This window comes from Triturus cristatus, chromosome 3_2 (assembly GCF_964204655.1).
Source record: "Triturus cristatus chromosome 3_2, aTriCri1.1, whole genome shotgun sequence".
Classification (NCBI taxonomy): domain Eukaryota; kingdom Metazoa; phylum Chordata; class Amphibia; order Caudata; family Salamandridae; genus Triturus; species Triturus cristatus.
In genome coordinates this window covers 661,606,449-661,629,301 of record NC_140584.1, presented here as the reverse complement: position 1 = coordinate 661,629,301, position 22,853 = coordinate 661,606,449, and the positions used below count along the sequence as shown (strand labels likewise).

The window sequence follows — 22,853 nt, the reverse complement described above, 5'->3', positions numbered from 1 at the left end:
TGCGCCAAAGGAGGGATCCCTAATGCCGAAAGGTTTATATTATAACTGCCTAAGTGGGTACCTGTATAATTATTAATTAATGGTCCCACTTGACAGGGTTAAAACTAAGCGCTGGGTATATAATAACCCTGGGTGGGGAACTCCGCTCCAACAGTGCTAAGAGTGCAAAGGTGGTAAACAAACTCAGATTCTGCCATGTGGCAGAGTTCCCCCCTGCCACCCACCCCTAGCTTTAGACTGCCTCTGCGCGAGTCCTCCCCTTACTTGGATCTCGGCGCGTGGCATTGTCCGTGCCCGCGCTGCCTCCTCGGCGCAGGAGGATTCTTCTTCTTCTCCTCCAGTGGGTTGTGGAAGTGAAACCCCTTCCTGCAGGACTCGCAAGGACTGCTCATGCGTCTCCACTCTCCATGTGCGCGCATGCGTAGTCCTTGCGCATCCAGAAGGAAGGGGTTCCATTTTACAGCCGGCCAGGACTGGAAGAAGAATCCTGCACCAAGGTGGCAGGCCAAGCCCTGTGAGTCTCTCTCACAGTCAGGAAGGACTGCCAGCAGAGTCTGGACTAGGGCAGAGTGGAGTGGAATTCCACAGAGTTTTTAGGCAACTCTGCGGAATCCTGCATAATGCCACTCCGCCAACTCCACCCACCCTTAGTATATAGGATGAGTTACATGTTTCAATTTAACCAATAGTAAGAAAAGAAGTAGCCTTTACTGTGTATTTGTAAGTAACTCGCAATGCGTACGCGAGTCATTGTTTTATGGAGGTAAACAATGGACAGTGGAGGGTTGGCAGGCGGAACAATGGGGTGAGGGCAAGCCACTAAGAATGACATTGAAGCCAACCAGTGGTAATTGATGGGCAGCCTCTAAGCCCACTGATCAGAAACTATAGGTCATGCAAGAGACTGCACATGAGCTGCCTTAAGCTAGGAGTGCTTTTTTATGATCTTTACAATAAACATATGGCATTGACAAAGTGCACAAAGATTTTGTAATAGAGACATCGAGAATTATAAGATTACTTATCAAAAGTATAGTAACGGTTGGCCGTTGCACCAAAGTAAATTGTGCGATAAAAATAAAACCATTAACAAAAACAATGGTTACAAAATTGTGGCTGTGGCAAAAAAAAAAAAAATGCTGCAAAGCACGACCCTCAATTTCAGTATTATAAGGATAATGTTACTTACCCAGTAAGCATCTGTTCTTGGCATGTAGAGCTGTAGATTCACATGCTTTGCATACTCCTGCCATCTAGTGTTGGATCCAGATGTTTGCAAGTTGTTTTTGTCCGAAGAAGTCTTTGCAGTCACAAGGTAAGGTGACTCCTCCTTTCGGTAATAGTGCGCATGGGCATCAAATCCATTGTTAGATTGTTTTCCCGCAGAGGGTGAGATTGGAGTTAGTGAGTGTAGAATAGAGAAGTCCATGCATATGAAAGTAAATTGAGAACTACAACAACTACAGGAGACCGGGGAGAAGGGTGGGCGCATGTGCATCTATAGCTCTACATGCTAAGAACAGATGCTTACTGGGTAAGTAACATTAGCCGTTCGAGGCATGTGAACTGTAGAGGACATGCTTTGAATAGGCTATACAGCAGTATACTCCCAAAGCCGTGGCTAACCTATAGTGGTTGTAGTTGTTTGAAACAGTGTTTTGAGTTCTGCTTGGCCTACATTTGCCTGTTGTCTCGCTAACACATCTATGCAATAGTGTTTGGTGAATGTGTGTGGTGTAGAGCATGTTGCTGCCTTTCAGATGTTGGCTAGGGCTAGGGCAATATTTCCTAAGTAGCCCCTATTTTGCGAGTGGAATGTGCTCTAGGGGGGCTTTGGCATAACATGTTTGGATACATTTTACAATCCATCTTGCAATACCTGATTTAGATATGGGATTGCCTTTGTGTGGTGGAGAGAAAGAAACAAATAGCTGCCCTGTTTTTCGAAATTGTTTGGTTCTTTCGACGTAACATAGTATAGCTCTTCTAACATCAAGTGTGTTTAGAGCTTGTTCTGCTACAGAATCCGGTTGAGGAAAGAACACAGGTAACAACTGATTGATTGATATGAAAGGCAGAAACTACTTTAGGGAGAAATTCAGGATTGGTTCAAAGAACCACCCTATCTTTGTGAAGTTGAAAGAAAAGCTCTTGTATAGTTAATGCCTGTTCACCAACTCTCCTTAGTGAGGTTATTGCTATGAAGAAAGCAACCTTCCATGAGAGGAATTTTAATTGACATTTGTGCATTAGCCTTGTAAGAGCTATGTTCAAGTTCCACTCTGGTGCAGGGGGAACTCCTGGTGGTATCACCCTTTTTAATCCTTCCATGAAGGCTTTAAACACTGGTACTCTGAATAGAGAGATGTGTTGTCTATTTTGCAAGTATGCGGCTAGGTGTAAATGAATGGATGTGTTAGCTAATCCAAATTGTTGTAAATGCAACAGATAACAAATAATCTTCTGTACAGACGCATCAAGAGGATTGATGTTGTTGTTACAATAGATAACTATTTCCATTTTGCTGCTTAGCCGCTTCAACGTGGCACACATTCCCCCCGCCCGTCCAATGCACACGCCCACCGTGACGTCCGATGCATGGAAGAGGATAACATGCTCTAGTAGTAGGCTCTCTAGCCTCTGACAATATTCCTACATTCTGATGGTAGTTGTAAATAACCAAACTCTTATGACTTCAGGAGCCAAATCGCTAGATTGAGTTCTTTGGGATGTGGAAGTCTGATTCTTCCATGGCTCTGAGTGAGGAGACTGGATGTGAGATGTAGCTTTTGATGTGGAACCACCAACAGTTCTAACAGGGTGGTGTACCAAGGCTGACAAATCTATGTGGGGGCTACAAAGATCAGTGTGAGGGATGTTTGTCTGAGCTTCCGAACCAGTAATAGAATTAGTGGTAGAGGCAGAAAATCGAAGACAAAAATCCCAATTCATCCATAGAGCATTGCCTTTGGATAGATGGTGTGGAAACCTGGATGCAAAGTTTGGGCATTTTGCGTTGTGTACTGTGGCAAACAGATCTATCTGTGGAAATCCCCCTTGTTGAAAGTAGGGAAGAAGAACTTCGGGCTGAAGTTCCCACTCGTGAACTTGGTGCTTGTGTTTGCTGAGCAGGTCGGCAATTTGATTGTCTACTCCTGGAAGGTGTTCTGCTAGGAGATACATTTTGTGATAAATTGCCCAATTCCAAATGCCTTGTGCAAGACATGACAGCTGGAGACTTCGTGCCCCTCCCTCTTTCTGTAGATAGTACATTGCTGCCACGTTATCTGTACGGACTAGGACAGTTTTCCCTAAAAGGTGAGTGTGAAAAGCTTTGATTGCTAGGAACACTGCTAGAAGCTCTAGGTAGTTGATGTGGAGACACTTGTGATTGTCTGACCACAGCCCTTGTACTGTGCAATGTTGTTCCACCGCAGCTGGAATGAGGTCACCGAAGACCAGCTAATCACCACCCTCGCCCGAGACCCACCTACCTACCCCACCGACACAGCCTCCCGCAACCTCAGGCAATGGATTGACTACTGCGCCAACACTCTTGCCCCGATCAAGAAACCCCCAAACAGACGCACCGACAGAAGGGCCAGCTGGTTCACCACCGACCTCCAGATATCCAAGCAGACCTACCGTAGACTTGAGAAGAAGTGGCGCCACGAACAGACACCGGACAACAACGCCGCCCTCAAGAACACCAGCCGCAAGCACCACCAAAAGAACCTCCTTTAAGGAACGCATCAACAGCAACACGCACAACAGCAAAGAGCTCTTCAACGTCATGAAGGAACTCGCCAACCCCAGCTCCAACGACATCCCGCCATCGCAAGACCTCTGCGACTTCCTAACCAACTTCTTTCACCGCAAGATCACAGACATCCGCGACAGCTTCAACATCCAGGCCCCCCCCCCACTCCCCCATAGCCACACCAGCCTCCTGCTCTTTTGGAACCACAACGACGACGACATCATCAAAATCATGAACACCATCAGCTCCAGCTCGCCATCCGACCCCTGCCCCCACCACATCTTCATCAAAGCAAACTCCATCATCGCACCCCAACTCCGGAAGATCCTCAACAGCTCCTTCGAGCCCGCCACCTTCCCGGAGAGCTGGAAACACGCCGAGATCAACGCCCTACTCAAAAAACCCAAGGCAGACCCAAAGGACCTCAAGAATTTCCAGCCCATCTCCATGTTCCCGGCTAAAGTCATCGAGAAGATTGTCAACAGGCAACTGACCCACTTCCTCGAGGAGAACAACACCCTGGACTCGTCCCAATATGAATTCTGCCACTGACGACATCAGGACCCTGCTAGACAACGGCGAAACTGTGGCCCTCATCCTCCTGGACCTCTCGGACACCGTCTGCCACCACACCCTGCGCACATGCCTACACGACGTGGGGATCCGCGACAAAGCCCTGAACTGGATCACCTCCTTCCTGACCGAGGGAACCCAGAGGGTCCGCCTCACTCCATTCCGATCCGAAGCCACAAAGATCAACTGCAGCATGCCCCAAGGATTATCCCTCAGCCCGACCCTTTTCAACGTCTACATAGCACCACTCGCCAACATGGTCCGAGCGCACGACCTTAACATCGTCTCATGCGCCAACGACACCCAGCTGATCCTCTCCCACACCAAGGACCCCGCCACCGCCAAAAAACCTCCACGAAGGCATGAAGGCTGTCGCCGAATGGATGAAGAACAGTCGCCTGAAACTGAACTCAGACAAGTCAGAGGTCCTCATCCTCGGCTCCACTCCCTCCGCCTGGGACGACTCCTGGTGGCCAGCCGCACTGGGAGCTGCCCCGACACCCACCGACTACGCTCGCAACCTGGGTTTCATCCTGGACTCATCACTATCTATGACTCAGCAAGTCAACGCAGTCTCCTCCTCCTGATTCAACATCCTCTGCATGCTTCGCAAGATCTACAGATCCCCACTGGAACCAGAAGGGCGGTCACTCAGGCCCTCGTCAGCAGCAGACTGGACTACAGCAATGCCCTCTACGCGGGAACCACGGCGAAACTCCAGAAAAGGCTTCAACGCATACAGAACGCCTCCACATGCCTCATCCTCGACATCCACAGCCACATCACTGCCCAACTGAGAGACCTGCACTGGCTCCCAGTCAACAAGAGGATCACCTTCAAGCTCCTCACCCACACTCACAAAGCACTCCTCACCCACGCTCACAAAGCACTCTACAACGCCGGACCAGCATACCTCAACAAAAGACACTTTCTACTCCCCGAACCGCCAGCTTCGCTCCGCTGACCTCGCCCTCGCCACCGTTCGACACATCCACCGGACGACCACCGGCGGCAGATCATTCTCCCACCTCGCCGCCAAGACATGGAACACCCTCCTCATCCACCTGCGACAGACCCAGGACCTGCTCACCTTCAGAAGACTTCTCAAGACCTTGCTGTTCAAGCAGTGGCAGCACCTCCCTCCCCCTCAGCGCCTTGAGACCCTCAGGGGTGAGTAATGCGCTCTACAAATGCATTGAATGAATGATTGACTGGAGCTGGGCACCCCAACCGGTTAAAGAGGAGTTTGTTGTCATTACAGTCTGTAAAATGGGGTCTATGAAGGGCCGCCCTTTTGATAAGTTTTGAGGGTTCAACCACTACTGTGAGCGATGGATGCGGCAGTCTACCAACACTAGATAGGTTAACTGACCCTGTGACTGATTCCACTGACCCACTAGACATTCTTGCAGAGGAGCGATTGTAATGCAGGATGCCATCATTCCCAGCAGATGCATGAAAACTCTGACTGGTAATGTTTGATTGGGTTGAAATTGTAGTACTGTAGATTGAATATTGTGAATTCTGGCCACATTGGGAAAGGACAGAGCTTTGTGAGTGTTGAGGGAAGGACCCAGATAAGACTGCCCTTGTGCAGGGCATAGGTGAGATTTTTGTGCATAGATTGTGAAACCCAACTGATGGAGTAGGTGTACTGTTGCGCAAGTGTGTAGTATACAAATCTGGTAAGTGCCCGCTTTGATAAGCCAGGCGTCTAGGTAAAGGAAGGCATGGATACACTGTCTTCTGAGATGAGCGGCTACTACTGTGAGATATTTGGGGAACACTCTGGGGGCCGCAGTGACGCCAAATGGAAGTACCTTGAACTGGTAATGTTTGCCTGTTTTCACAAATCTGAGCTATTTACGATGAGCCGGATGAATTGGAATGTAAAAGTAGGCGTCTTTTAGATGTAGAGTAGACATAAAATCGCCCTGCTGTAAAAGGGGAAGTACTTGTTGAAGAGTCACCATGTGAAAGTGCTCTGACAGTATGTATTTGTTTAACTCTGAGATCTAGAATAGGTCTAAACGAGCCGTCCTTTTTGGGAATTATAAAGTAAAGGGAATAAACTCCTGACTCTTGGTACTGAAGTGGGACTGGTTCTATAGCCCCTTTGAGTAATAGAGATTGCACTTTTTGTTGAAGCAAGTGCTGGTGGTCTGGTGACAATCTGTGATATTGAGATGGAATGTTTGGAGGATTGTTGGTAAGCTCCAGGTAATAACCATGTTGGATAATTCTCAGCACCCATTTGTCAGTCGTTATCGATTCCCAAATGAGGAGAAAGTCTTGAAGTCTTCCTCTGACAGGTGTGGAATAGTTGGAGGGACGTGTGGGGAAGTGACTGTTTATTTGGGGAAGGGGAATTGCGGGGTGTGGTGTTTTTACCTCTGCCCCATGGACTATTTCCCCTATAACCTCCTCTGAAAAATCCTCTTGTAAAAGATGATTGTGAATTTCCCTTATAGGAAGAAGTGTTTTGGTCTGTCCCTGTGGACTTGGACCCTCCCCTGTAAAAGGAGTGACAAAAGAAACATCTATTTCAGGGAGATTGAAGCACTCGAATATATTTTGGTACATTGGTGTCTTTTTTCATTTTTGATGTGCTTGATCAAATTTAGGGTCAAAAAGATATTTCTTGTCTAAAGGTATGTTGAGAATAGATTGTTGGACTTCAGGTTTGAACCCTGAAATCCGTAACCAGGCATGTCATTGGAGTAGGATGCTAGTATTCACCCCTCTAGGTGCAGTGTCGTCTGTATCTAGAGCACATCTAATAGAAGCGTTGGAAATTAATTGACCTTCTTCGGTTTCAGCTCCGAACCGAGTTTGGGCTTAAAACCCGAAGGTTTTGGCTCGGAAGTGGATTTTGCCAATTCAGCTCAGAGCCGGAAGACTTATCAGAGTGTTTCGGTGCCGAGCCGGAAGGCAGAGCGATAGAAACCTCTGCTCAGTGCCGACCTTGGCCTGGAAGACAATCTGCAACCCTGATTCGGAGTCACACAGAGGTGAGGCCTGATATTCTTCTGCCGCTGAGACCTCCGCTTGCTCGGAGACTTCGCAGAAGATTTCTGGCGTGTCTTCTGACTGCTGCCGCTGCATCTCTCGACGTCGAGCCAGACGTTCACAGAGAGTTTTCTTCGATCTGACGGATCGGCACACATCACAGTCTTGTTCTTTGTGCTCTGGAGACAAGCACAAGTTACACACCTGAAGCAAGTCCATAGGCGGATACTGTGTGTGGCACGGGGGCAGAATTTGAATGGCATCCGTTCCATCGACAAGGAGCCGGACTGACGCAGATAGGCCGAAAGGCCGCCCGCAAATCTTCTGATCGAAATGGAGATTTCTTAATGATCGAGTCGAACTGCGGAGAAAGGGAAACGTGTTCAAAAACAATAGTCGAGAGTAGAGTGGATTGCGCTCCAAGGGGAACCCGAGGAACGATTCCGAAGCGCAGCGCAGCCATACACGTCCGAACCCGATGGTGGAAAAAACCAATTTATCAATGGAGTCGATGCTCATGTGCACGATCACCGAAAGAAGGAGTCACCTTACCTCGTGACTGCAAAGACTTCTTTGAACACAAACAACTTGCAAACAACCGGACCCTTCACTAGATGGCAGGAGAATGCAAAGCATTTGATCTACAGCTCACATGCCTCAAACATTGTTACTTTTTAGTACAAAATATTAACACAGATGCTTTGTTGGTTCAGATTTGCACAGTCTTCGAACTTTCGAAACAACTTTGTGCGAGTTTCTAAAAAATAAACTCACGCCTTCTAAGCCTCCACTTCCCTACTGGGCGTTATTTGTGATAAAAGCGCAAATACCCTCTTTTGACACTGCCGTTTCCCTTATGAGTCGGGTACACAAACGAGTTTGTTAAAGATTTCACTCTCTCTATGGTTGTGTGAAAGTACTTGGTTCAGTCTTTATAAGTTTGCTGTCATTACCTCTGTAATCAAAACAGCTGTGTTTGCTCTAAACACGACCGCTACTGTGGCCTTTTTTTCATAAGACTTGTATGACAGTTTTGACTAACCTAGGTAAGTATTATATGTTAGGCATTGTTGCAATCTGCCCTTTCTGCAGGGTCATCCCAGAGTTTTATCTTTTGTTGCTGAACCCTTTTTTCTTTGCCATGGGACTCTGTGCACTTCACTCCTGCTAACCAGTAGTAAAGTGCTTATGCTCTATCTTTTAAACACGACACAATTGTCACATTAAATTTACTTGTAAGTCCCTAGTAATTGGCACAACATGTACCCTGCACCTGTAAATTAATTGCCACTAGTGGACTGCAGCACTCTTTGTGCCACTCACTAAGGTAGCACTGTAAAACATGCATACAGGTCTGCCATTGCAGCTTGAGTGGGCAGTTTTAAACTGCCATTTCGACCTGGTAAACCTTTTACCTGTCCTAAGCCTTTCTTTTTAATACTTGTAAATCACACAAAAGGTAGGCCCTAAATGCCCATCCGGCAGGGTGCATGATAAAGCAGCTAAGAAAATAATTATTTGACTTATCTTAATAGCAATTTAACATTCAATGTAATGGTAAAGCCACATTTTAAATTACTATGTTGAATAGAACACTGTGATCTATTGACAGTGCCCAGATGTTACCTGACCCGTGCCAGCTCCCTGGAGCAAGATGTATATTTCTCTCAGACATTGGAAAAATGTCCTTGGTGTGGTTAATTACCAGACAGGATGGTGGGCACACTCAAAAGAACCATAAAACTTGACCTGCCCCAGCCTGATTCAATAGCCATCAAGCTGGAGCCGAACCCAGAGGACAGCGGGAATGGGAGAAAGGTGGAAAGGTTTAGGAGGTAGACATAGGATTGTCCCTCACGCACAGGCTGGCACTGGGTACAAATGTGGCACCCCAGAACCTGAAATCAGAACGCTCCTGGACCTGTGAAGTTTCAGTAACAGAACTGCCTTTCTTGTCTGAACCAAGACTGGGGCTGTTAGCCTTGAACTCAAGACCCCAAAAGTAACTCCAATGATCAGTCAGCTGACTGAACTACAGGGATACACCAAGTTCCAAACGCCTTTCCTGCTTCCCACCTGACCAAACCCACCTGGACTAGACCTGGGACCCCTCTTCTGGCCTTTGTGGAGTGAGTTGCCCCCTCCCCCTCCAGAGTGCCGCAGCTCCTAACTGAAAGCTCATTGTTTTTTTACAAGGCTGACATGTACGGTTCTATTTATTGGATTTGTGTTGTTTTCGTGTAATTACATTTAATAAAATATTCTCTATTTTTCTATATTGGTTTGGGATTTGTTTGGGCTGTGTTTTCACTTTATTGCTGTTTGAACACAGCATAACTGTTTCTAGATATTGCCTCGAAGTTAAAGCGGACCGTTTTTCTATCAAGCTATCAGAAGGCTAAGCACAGTTGTAGTTAGTGACTTTTGCAGTTCACCCTGACAAGGATTGTGATTATTATTTGAGGTGGGTTTGTACCCCCATTAACTAAAACTCCAACTTCTTACAGTCATATTTCTACCTGTTTTTGTCTAGTTTTCCATTTTTTGCCCCTTTTCAATACTACGATAGTCCTCGTCGGTAAGAGACTACAAAAATATCAGGAAGTACTGTTTTTGGTGGAATAAACACCTTTTCATGACTTCTCTTAATGGTCTCACAATGTGTGATAAACTTTTAACAGACAGCATATTGCCATTAATAATCAATCTCTGCACACGTAAGACAGGATAAAAGGAACACTCGACTTTCCTCCCCATTAAAACACTCGTGCCATAAACCTGTTGTGAGCACAAAACCTCAATTTTATGTAGTTGACTTTATTCTAACTTCCTTAGCCAAAACATAGCCCTTTATTGGAAAACTCCTATTTCACCATTGCAAATGCCTCCATTACCCAATTCTCTGTGCTCGACTCCAAAATGAAAAATAGGCCCAGCTATGCCCCTACTAAAGAAATCTGGTAGTAAGCCAGCAGATCCTACCACCTAGAAGCCCATCACAGGCCTGCCTTTATTAGCTGAACCTCTGGAAAATTGTAGAACTACTCAACAGAATAATTAGATCTAATATAACTATCTTCTATGAGATGTCAGAAAGGTATTCAGGATTTCTTTTAAAAAGAAGCTTGAATTACCACACTAAATTGGGAAAGGGTCAGAGTACAAATTGTGTGGGTACCCTGGAACAAGCACTATGGTGACTGGCTAACTGCCTGTGGAACACTGTGCAGGAGAAGGATTTCTCCCATACAACTAGGACAGGGTCCAAGACAGCCTCTTTAAAAGGAAGAAAGGGCCCTGCTACTGAGTAAGGTTGCAAGATCTCAGTCAAAATGTTAGTCTTTGCCACCACAGAGAGCAAGGTCAATTCCAAAGATCGAGCTGCTTTTTGTGCTACAGTTCTTAATGAGAAAGCTTCTTCTGAAGGAAGCCCTTAGGGATCATAGATGTTGTCCCCTTCTGCTGACGTGTCTAGGAAACTCACCTATTTTATATGAGGGAACAAGCTAGCATCAGTGTTGTAATGGGGAAGGAGGTTATCAGCCAACGAATCATCATCCTCAGTACAGCCATAATCCTTTTCAGGCATTTCCAGCCTTAGACCCAAAAACTTCTCCATCCAAGCAAATTTCTCAGCCCTAGAAAGGTGCTGGGTCAAGGACACATCATTAAACTTTCCATTGAACTTTCACTTGCACCACAGATAATTTTTGGAGAGATCAATGGCTTAAAGGGTGGCAGTGTCAAAGGAGGATCTGACTGAACAGGTGATGGTGCCTTGACAGGTTTCAACTTCTCCTTTGGCACTGGGGTCCGTGAAGGGTGGCCTCGAGAGGAGTCTGGGCCAGAGGCACTGGAATCACCAAGCCAACAGAATGGTGCCCTCTTTAATGGAGGTGGCTCAGATGGTACGGGAGCTTTCCTGAACAAGTCTAGAATGCCAGACAGGTCTCAAACTGTGCAGGGTCAGGTGAGGGGACTCTGGTCTCATCTATTTCAGTGTTGGGATCTTAGGTGAGGACAATAAAGAGTCCTTAGTCATGTAATGACATCGAGATTTTGAAGGGTCCCAGAAGCAGAACAGTTTCTTTGAAGAACAAGAGGATTTCTCCTTCCTATGGAGGTTGTTTTGTGGTTTTTATGGTAGAATCTTTTAGAACATTCCTCCCCGACAGGGGATTTACCTGTAGGTGAGGGAGAGTATTTTAGCCCTCAGCTATAAACATCCGGACTTCCCCCTTCCTGATGGCCTTGAGGTGCAGGACGGCACAGGAATCACAGGTCGCAGCATCCTGTTCCAATCAAAGACACCACATGCAGGCATCCTTCGAAAAATACATCATCCTATTTTATTAAATTTTTAGAGGAGATACTTGAACTAGTCACTGTCAAAGTACTGGGGAATTATGCTAGTGAGATCACAACAGCTCTCCGGACTGGTGCGGATGTGGCATGGTTAAAGAGGAACTGATGCCAGTGTGCTGGTTCACACCGAATATACTCTACTGTTCTCAGAGGAGTCACAGCAGAAGCGGCATGGCTCTATGTTTCGGTGCTGGGGAGATACTGCCACAGTAAAACTTTTTGGGACCAATACGAAGCCTGGAAAAAGAATTCACAAGGTGAGAAATCTATTGGAAGATGTAACCATCCCGGTGTACATCTGAACACACTCGAGAAAAGCCCTGGCTTTGAAGAAGGTACTAAACTGGTCCTCTTCTAATCTCTGCAATTGAAAGACGGAAATCTACAGGAAGAATCACTGCTCTGCACACCACTTTATTTCACTTGGAGCACTTAAATGTTCCTAGCGCAAACATTTGACTCAGAGGTTAGTATCAACCAATTTATTCTCATTTGGCGTGTGGAGCAGCAGACACAGACTATGCATTTCTGTTTCGATGGTGCTTGTTACCAACATTAATGTAGCCTATAAATACCTATATATTTCCTTTGACGAACTGGTACTTGCTCTATGCGGAATTGTGGCTTACATCTTCGAGGACACCCAAGCGTCCAACCTCTGTAAATTCAAGTGCCTGTCGCCTGTCTTTACGCGTCAAAAGATCCAGACTCACTGAAATGTTAGGTTACAAATTAATTGAAAATATAACTTTTATCATAATATCTTGTGATCTCTCTGCTCTTTTAAGGATGTCTCCCAATTTTTACAAGGCCACTAATCTTCAATTTTGCTCCATTAGGTTTTCTGACTTTGTCTTTAAGTTTAAATTATTGCAAGTCTGTTTCATCCCCCTTTAATTAATCATCAGGAACTCCCTGGCCATCTATGTTGACTTTTTCGTCAGTTTTTATGTCTTACTCAACCTCCCACGTCTGTGTCTTTCTTCCTCTTCTTCTAGGGCAAAGTATGATGAGGAATAATAAGTGCTGGTGGGCCCCACCTGCAACTACTGGCTCAAAATAAGCGCCGACTTTCTCCAAGAAATTTACTGCTAAAATGTGCACGTTGAATTATTGCGGACCCTTTAAATGTTTTATGAATTTATCAGCAAAATCTACATCCATACACGAGCTGCAAAACAAAACCAAAAGAAATCTATTATCCTAGCAGAAGTGGAGCTCATTTCCTAAAACCACAATGGTGGTAAACAAGCGGAACTGTTGCAACCCAACGGTTGCGAAGTACTCTACCTTTTACTACCATCGGAATCAGAAAAAAAGTGCGTCTTTTGAACATGATGGCAAATGCAGTTAATGGTTCGACAGGAAAATGTAATCATCGCTAAGAATTTGAACTGTCATCAGGTCACCTGCATACAGAGGATGGCAATCTCGACTTTGGTACAGACAGCATACCACAAGAACTGAACACAATTTCCTGTCCTTAAAGAGAAGACAAGCAAAGGTTGCATACAATATTTGAAATATAAAAAGGGGCAACAAATGGAAATTTGTCTTTGGAGTTCAGTCTTTGGGAAAAACCCAATTTCAGTCTTTGTGTAAACAGAGGATTCAACACTTCATGCCTCTTAAAATAAAGTGTTCGCTTTCATTAAGTACACTGCAAGGTTTCATTGTTTGTTTCCAGATTCTGAATTCCACCCTTTCAGATTCCAAAGCTGATTAACTATAATCACTTTCAAAGCACACAATTTAGTCACAGTCCAGCATTCTCACGTTGCCAGGCGGCCTCAAAGAGGGACTCGCACATTAAGACTTGTCGGTCCACATTCCCAGGATAAAAGCTGAGCTCCTCTGTAGATCAGTGAAGGTCAGTGTATGTAAGGAGCCTGCGTAGAAGCAGTGCCATACTGACTTTACATTGAGAAACAAATACGAAAATCTGGGCATGTGAAAGATTTCAAATACCAGAACACACTCGGGTCCGAGTGACGACCAACCCTCTGTTGTTAACTTTAATACGATGCGAGAGACTGCAAGTACCGCAATGCACTGAAACATCACTTCGAGGTCCCCTAATTACTATAGATGCTGAAGCCGCCTCGGCGATAACATCCACAGCTTCTCTTCCAAAGAGTGGTGGTTCCAAGATGTCAACGCACACTCAGTGGGTGACTATTTCTGTCCACGCTCCAGCAGTGCGGAAAAGATTTTTTCTTGCCTTGTGACTTTCGCCATACCTACTTGTGTTTAGAAAGAAACCAGAGACCCCGCTATACTTATCTGAACGACCCCCGGTAGTATCACTCTACTTGGTCAACATCAGGACCTCCTGCCTGCTGCACTGCACAATACACATATTACAATAACTCAATCGCATGCTTCATTGTTACATGTTTTACACACAAGAGGGGTTTTGTTTCAGGAAGAATACTGAGGAAGGAAAGTACTGTTTGTGGAGGATGGTGGTGATGAGAGGGGGTTGATGCGAGTTAAGAGTCTGGTTTTAAAGCTACTTTCCAAAGCAACAAACTTAAGAATATTACCTGAATATACTCAAGAGGCGATAAACTAGGACGAAAAAAACAGAGAGAGCCTGTCATTTGCAGAGAGGGTGGATTGCCAAAATTCTTATGCCATCAAAAACCATTCAGAGAAGCCTAGACATGAACATAGAGCCAAAATAAGGGGTGGGATTACGAGGTTCTCGCCCTACGCTTCCTGGGCCAGCAGAGTACCTGTTTGGCAGAGATCACTACGCTTTAGGCACACCTGCAGATAGTTTAGTGAATACTGGGGAGTTTCCTTGTTAATAACCAGTCATTGATCACTAGTATTCCAGGGCCCTTGGTACCAAACCCTTGTTCAAAAGCCACAAAGGCTCCCACGTGGGTCTCGACTCTCTTAAGGTTGAACACAATGAGAGTGAGACCAAGATAAGACATAAAGGGTAATTGTAGTACGTGTGTAGCTAGACACAACATATGTACACTGAGCTAGATGCTAAAGTTAATTTTAGGTAATTGATGATGGTTTCCAGTATTCTCCGTACAGAGACTGAGAGCAAAGCTCAAGTTACAGAAGTTTAGACAGGGACAATGAAAGACGATCTGTTTCACAGGACATTTAGCTTAAAATTAAACACTAAAGTAGGTATGTGTTTAATCAGTAGGATTGCACAAGGAACAAGCATATGAAAAAAGCTGAGCAGACCTTTCACGCTCTGGATATAGCACACTGTCTAGCAGGCCTCAAGATATTTCGATCAGATCTCCAACACAAGATGGGAAAAAAACAGCCAAGGGGGAAAAAATATATGCGTCCCTCAGGTTGTGTTGCCTCAGCCTGCGAGGGGTGAATATCCATTAAGGCTTTCACCTGCGTCAGTGTGACACCTTGCAAGTCACACTACCCATGTGCCTCGAAAAGCAACCTGATTGCCAGATTCCAATAAAATACAAAAAGAAAGGTTAATGTACAACACTGAGGAAAAAGAAGAATCACAATTATCCAAATATGGTGGAATCTGACCTTGAATGCAGGGGAAAAGGCTTCAACTCTTATAAGTATCCACAAGATGCAGCAGCCATCAGTTTGCACGCAGCTTGGGGAGTGGACAGACACACCCTCCGTTATTGAACGAGAGGAAGTGCACCTGGGAGCCCTCTTCCTCCTAGAAGCAATCAGCTAGAGGAAGCAACAGCAGTGGGCTCACGATTCTAGAACATCCAGCCGGAAAGAAGGGATAAAATGTAGGCCGGCTAGCACTATTCACCCCTCGTGACCCAAAACACAGCTGATGTGTCAATATTTTGGTTGAGTTTAATAATAATCATTATTAAATGTGTATGCCTTCAACATGGAAAATTCAAATGCATTCTGAAACTGTAGTCAGAAAATTGCTAGGGTGTGATAACCATCCACCTCTTCATTTTGGACTGGTGTTTAAACCAGTTTGCTGACTGTAGTTTGCAACAAAGTGGTGGCTCCTGAAACACCCATTCATTATCAAGGCAGTTGGATCCCACCGTCTACTGATTGAAAACCCTCATCTTAATGGACAATAAAAGAAATTGAGTTCTGCTAGAGTGCCCCAAACCCCGCTCATTGGTCTGAAGCCAGATTAAGTCCTGTGATCTACTCGAGTACTGTCAAAGTGCTCTAATAATCGCTTTGTGATCTTCCGGTTTAGGATCTTGCAGAGTTACAGAACATACTTCTCAGAAGTATGTGGAGGACTTTATCAGACATCATCGAACACCCAATTGTGTGAAAAGCACGAATTTACTGGAACTGTTCTGTCTAAAGTACTGCTGCTGACTGTGTGTAGAGAATCACAACCAAGATCGTGGCATGATGCACAGAACAGGCCTAAAGTAGCAGCATTCAAAAAGAGCAAATATAAGGGTGCATTTCTCATCTGAATTTACATTATTGGTACCAACCCGTCGCATCCTCTCTCCCCCAACAACCTCCACAAGAGAACTATCATGGACAAACTGATTAAGTACCATTAAGGACCTTGAGGAATCGAACCCCAACCTTTTTTCCTGTAATATCAATTTCATTATATAAGAGTATGCCTACTGTATGACTACAGAACATCTCTTCACAAAGAATATGATGTCGTTCCTCAATGGCATATTGGACAATTTGCTGTTATTCCTTTTTATAAACAATGTGTTAAATGAGAATACTGGGAAGGAAAACAGTGCAGAGAAGATGCCCCAAGGAAATATTACCTTATTAATAACAGCAGAGATGGCAGTTAGTACGTTCTTTGGGGTTTCCAGAGAGTTTCTACAGGAGGGCTAAGTATGTGGTTTCAGTGGACAACAAGCACAGACCAACAGCGGACCACAGTAGCCGCACCTCGCTGCTATGTTTTTCTTGTTACTGTATTGAATGGGGATTTAGAAAGGTGTGCACATTCAACTCCTGCACCTGCCGCTATTGGGTGCAGACTGCAAAGCAGATTAGATACTGGACAAACGTGGAGCGGTGCACCACCGGAATGCCTTTTCCAATAACAAAAAACTTACCAAGAATTCCTTTATTTCAAATGACATCAAAAGTGTAGGCTGCCTACACTTTTGATGTCATTTGAAATAAATGAATTTTTTACATAAAGGAATTGGTCAGTCTTTTGTTATTGGAAAAGGCATTCCGTGGTGCACCCCTTCATGTGTTCAGTGGGTTGGGATTGTTGTCCCTCATCACAGAGATACTGTCAACAGCTCTGTAATATCTGAGGAGCAAATAGTGATCATTTGTTTTGAAATTCGATTCAGCAAGTTTCAGCCGGGTGGTTGCTATTTTTGATCCAGATTATTGAGCTCTACGCTGTATTCAGGTTTATTGAATGCAAGGAGGATAGAGAGAAATGAAGAACAAGGTGAGAGTTTTTCTTTAGGACAACCTCAGAGCTAATCTTAATTTGAGTCCAAGATTCCAACATTTTTCCAATGCCACTTTGCTTTAGAATGGGGTTCAGTGTAAGTGATGCAAATACTTCCAGATGGGGCATATACCAGCGAAGATAAGCCGGTGCAGTGGGCCTTACTACAAGGCAGTATTTTCCCATCAATAAAGACAGGATTGTACAGCAGACGATAATGACCAATTACCACTGAAAGTGTTCCTGAATCCCTTTCTATAAGCAGTTACCACAGATTTTGAAAAATTCTCACACTGCTGTTATAAATGGAAGACAATATTCTTAGTTATGCAGGTACATTTACTTAATGATTTGCCTGCTTTATTGGCTTGTTAACTCGTTGGTCCCTGTGGATTAAAGGAGCTTTTCATGCGATTTTTACTAAGTATTGTATTCTTGGCATTGCTTTGGACACCATTAATATTCTGTATTGTAACATATCTGAAAATTTGTTTCTGCAATGTTTTGAAAAACCCACATTTCCAGACAACCCCAAAACGGAGGATGGCAGCGGGGAGAAGCAGAGTTTCCTTGGTTTACAATGCCTGTAATCTTTGAGTAATTAACACAGAACATGTTTTCAACTAACAAGAAATAAAGGTTTTGGAGGATATAAACTGGGACTGATGGTGGTTAGATCCTCACATTCAATGGCTACCCCCTCAAGTGGCCATTGTGATCTTGACCTTCTTCGATTCGTCCACATAGCAATCGCCCACTCTCCTTCTGCTACGCCATATTACCAGAGCCTAGAGACTGATGTTCTCCAGATGGTCAGATTTCTGCTTGTTTTATTAATTACGACTGATGGTTGGTCCCGGGTGGGGATAATTTTTTCTGTGAATTTGTTTTCTGCTTGCTACAATTGTAATGTACACACTTTGATCCTCTTTAAATCTCCACTTCAATCCAGACCGCCTCTGGAGGGCACTTGTGATCTTGACGTTTCCTGTTCCTCCCCCTTTTGCCTACACTCGTCCTTTCTTCTTCCACTAAGTCATGTTATCTGCTTCACATGGTATTCTCCAGACAGTGAGGTTTCGCCTCTTTTTATTAGTTACGACAGATAACTGTGTCCAACCTGGGCAGTGTTTATGTCTGCAAAGTTGTTTTTGGTTTCTTGTAAAGGGATGGGTATAAGCGCTAAAACAGAATGCAATACCATATGTATGAACAAAGCACCTCTCTCCCAGGGCACTGACAATCAACCTCGCCACGAAGACATTTGTAGTCAAGGTGAAGGGGGGACTAAAAACTACTAGCCGACACGGTCTTCAACGTTAAAAAGATGATAAAAGCAGGCTGTGGGCGATAACCCTGCAATGGCAAGTATTAGGAGAATGGAACCAAATTCCCAAGAAAATGCACAAAGTATTATTGCTGCCAGCCTTGAAGTATTAGGGGTAGTTTGATTTTTCCCTAAATGTTACTCATGACAGGAGTTCTTGAATAAATCAGACCCTCAGCAAGCTTCTTTCTCCCAGGAAAGATAAGAGTTGCAGCGTCCAAAAGACTCAATCAACATACTTTGATTGTTGTCTAGAACAGGAAATGGCACCTGTTTGGCTACGATGGTTTGTAAGAAAGACCTCTAGCAAGAATGGGAGTGGAGAAGGAGAGTGGGAAGAGACCAAGCAGAGGAGGTCAGAATGAAAGTTAACTTGTGGAGGAGACATGCATAAAAGCTTACAGGTGAGAGAAGAACTGCACCAGGATTGAACAAAATGAGACTGGTCGAAACAAAAGAAGCACAGTAAGGCTCCTTCCATTCTGTTTTTAACCCTAAAATGTCATTCTGCACTAATAAAGAAAGTGGAAGTTGTTTGGGAGAAAAATCTATAAGGGCAGGAGAAGAGTCCATCCTTATAAAAACGAAAAAAAAGTAATATTTCTGAAAACGTACTGGGCTGAAGAGGAAAGATCAAAAGCATAGAAAGGCAGGCCAATTCGTTCGTGTTCTTTCAGGGCAGCAAACTACCAAGCATTCCGTCACTTTCTCACAAATGTGAAGGACGCTGGCCTGACAAGGGTTTGAACCGTGACCGAACTAAAATTTGCACGTCTTTAGGAGCCTTCTGGAGCGGGGGCTTGAGGAGAGTACCTTTGTTCCCAATTTTGACCTCCTTAGTCCAAGCAGAATTAGTGAAATGTTTGCCTTTTAGGATTATGTAGCTTTTGCTTAATTGCGGTTCCACTTCTTTTCTCACTCATGAGGTGGACCTGGTCATCCTTGACTTTTAAAAGCAGCATGGCTACTGTTTATGTTACCAATTTACATTTAGTATAAAGTAACTCATATGGCAGCTTCTTTCCCTTGAACATCTTGTCATATGGACTAAAGAACTTCCCTTTATTAACATGCAGTCTTTCGTTTGGAGTATATGCATAAAATGCCTCTCTGGCTAGATTAGTGCTATGCAGCTGCTTATTTGCTGAAGTCCACCTAATCTCTTCTCCCAGCTGGACTACCCCTAACTAATGAGGTAAATGTAAATTGTAAATTGATACTTGTATAGCGCACTACTCACCCGCAAGGGTCTCAAGGCGGTTGTACGAATACCGCTGTGGAACCCATCCTGGCTTTCCCTTTGAGGCGTCCACTCCTGGGCACCCCAAAGGTGGAGGCCAGGCATCCTTAGCGTTGTGGGGGCCGTTGTGGAGATTAAGCAAGCTATTGCCCAGAGTTGCAGAGTGGGACTCCATGATTGGAATAGGCACCGAGGCGAGAATTATCAGGTCCGTGGAATTTTTGAGCCCAAGACCCGCCGAGGCGGGGAATTGAACCCTGGTCCCGGGCTAGACCTCTGCATCAGGGTCTGCCGCTCTAATCATTAAGCCACACTTCTCCAATGAGGTAGATCTCTGCCTCTTTACCCTTTTCTCATCCCTCTCTTCTCAAACTCACAAAACATTAGAACGACTGACCCAAACGCTGCAGCCAACATGGGTATGACCTGAAACCATAAATTGTAATATGGAACTTTAAGAGTTAATTCCTACTGTAAGATAATCACAGTCAGTGCAAATACCTCTAACACCTACTCCTCTAAGGCACTGATATCTGCAGCACCCAAAGACAAGGTCAGAACACCCATCTGGTCACAACAAATACACTCTGTCAATCACAGACTCTTCCACAGGGTAGCATGCTACCTGTCCGATAATGCACTCTAGTGCCCCACCCCGTGGTAATAAATGCTAATATAGGATACAAAACAACACATGCGATTTTGTACTCACTGTGACATTCTTTAGGCACTGTTCACAGGTGGTATTGGTAAATTTAGAGCATTCTGTGAAAAAAAGTTCTCGGTTATCATGTCATTTGGGAAGAGCGTTGAAAGCAAAGCATAAAATAAGATACTTTTGTAATCTTCACATGGTGAAGGAAAACCGACTAGAGATTTAGTAGTCATATGAAACTGAAGAGTGTCAGCATTTAGCCCATCTCTGATGAAATTAGGTGAAGCATTTCCAACACTGAACTGATGTTTACATTATTGAAACCCATCTAGTCTTCTAATTTGCCAGCCTGGTGAACCGCCACAGAATTATTTACCAACTGTATTTATTTTCACCAGGAAGACTACTGATCTTTGAAAAATGAAAAACTGCTACACTGTGAACATTGGCGTATTGCAGTAAATTATGAATAATTTAAGAGAGTCCCAACGTGAAAGTAACGAACGTTCGTGCATGATTGTGAAACAGTTTCTCCATCAAAAACACATGTAGTTTAGGAAGCAACCTTAATTGTCTAGCAGTAAGGTTCGTACGCTTGCGTAGTATTTTGCGGTTTGAAAATGCAGTCTTGTGCCCTCTCTGTCATTAGTTTCAAATCATGGGATTGGGTCTATTTGTTAGCTACACATAGCATGCAACCTCTAACAACAATGTGATAGTTACACATCAATAGCAATTACAAAGTATACACTGCTACAACAGAATATGAAGGACACTCCTTACTAGACAATAGCAATTGGGGGGCGGGGGGGGTGTAGGCCACACCCTCACTCTTATCGAACTTAGTTTCACCCCCCACTCCGGAGCTACCAGCCAGTTATGTGCGAGTTTCCATTTCACCATGCAAGTTTCAATTTTCATAAGCGATGCTGAACACGCCATAGAATTATTTCAGGCCAATGGTTTTCAATGCCTTGAACTGGCGTCAACCATCACAACCTCTCTGCTTCTCATGCTAATTCTCCAAATAGTTCTCATTAAGCAGCAACAATATTAATGTAGCCGACGTTCACGTTTGCCGATCCCCCGTGAGAGTTCACATCTAGTACTAACACTTTCTATTTCTTCATCCCGAATATGAGATGCCCTATCTTAGCATTCTTAAATCCTGATGGACAATCACATTTCTCACATTTCTAAATATCAAAAGGCTTATGCATGCATTACAACCCAGGTCTGAAATAAATCTAAATCTACTGCCTATGCAGAACCTGTGAGGTGTTACTTTCAGGGCACGTGTTAATGAGAAAGATCAGAAATGGAGGGAATAACTTTGCAGATGTACTGACTTGTCAAGACTTGCTACAACCAAGTATATGCACTCCTTTTGCAAGATGCTGCTTTGAAGGTGTAAGAAAAACGGTTGCAGGCCTGTGGCGGGGGTGTCAGCACTGGATATCAGAGGGCCTGGTACCCTGAATCTGGGTGCTAATTTCTAGAGACACTCCCTTGCCTTCTGCTTCCTACAAACTATGATGGACATGGGGTATCAGCAACTGCGTAATGGACAGTTAAGCGAGTTGACCAGGGGTGGTGAACCCGAGGCCGGGATAGCTACTGATAGGGGTAATTTAAATTCTGTTTACAATAAGCCCCAAAAGAGAAGGTAACAAATGAAAACCTCTTTGAAAACAAGACACAAGTTACTTACTTGTAACTAGAGTTCTCTAGTAGTTTTAGTAGCTTTCATATATTTGCAGGCACAAACGTCCCAGTCATTGAAATATGCATACTTAACAACAGGCATAAGCAAGGGGAAATGGAGGTTACATTGTTCAGGACATGGGTCAACTGAATACTATAGATGTTGGTTACGATCCCTCCTACCTTCAAAACAACAAATCCCCCGTCACCAAGGTAAAACAAATCCTGGTGTTTGTTTGATGTATACCTGTCTATGGCATATCTGAGGAAACTATAAAAATATCACTGTTTGATGATTTGATATCGAAACATAAATTGCCAGACACGGACATCTGGGTGTCAGACAAATTCTGAAAAAGATAATAAATGTTCAACTAAAAAAAAACCTTTTGCTGCCTACTTTGGTTCATAGAATGGAGATTCAGCACTCAGGTCTTGTATGTAAAAGCAAATAATGTATATTAGTCTTTGAAGTATGAATGATAACGTATTCAGCCACATACTCCCAGAACTGTTGGGGAAGAACCTCCCACTCGACCGCATGCGCAGGGCTGGTTGCCCCTCAAATGCATCAGGACAGCTTAAATGCATCCTCACCTGCTTTCATAACTACAGCTCAAAAGAAGACATAATTAATGCAGTACAAGACCAAGGACCAATCTCTTTTGAGGGCAATATGCTCTGGCTATATCAAGAATGGTCACCTATCACGTTCCAGAGGTACTGCGCTCTTAAGCCAGCCATTACATTCCTGTTTGAACAAGTACAAATGGCGGCACCCATTTCGCCAAATTTTCATCTGGGTCAAAAAAAGACACTTCA

At 44.3% G+C, this 22,853-nt stretch overlaps 1 protein-coding gene across 1 annotated transcript in view; it reads right to left on the bottom strand.

Moving 5' to 3' along the window:
• The window catches only part of PTTG1IP (PTTG1 interacting protein), a 232,575-nt gene that overhangs the window by 166,012 nt on the left and 43,710 nt on the right, over window positions 1–22,853 (bottom strand). The window contains exon 2 of the mRNA XM_085648636.1: window positions 20,385–20,437. Within this exon, the coding sequence (XP_085504762.1) occupies window positions 20,385–20,437 (53 nt within the window). The remainder of the gene's footprint in view (window positions 1–20,384; window positions 20,438–22,853) is intronic.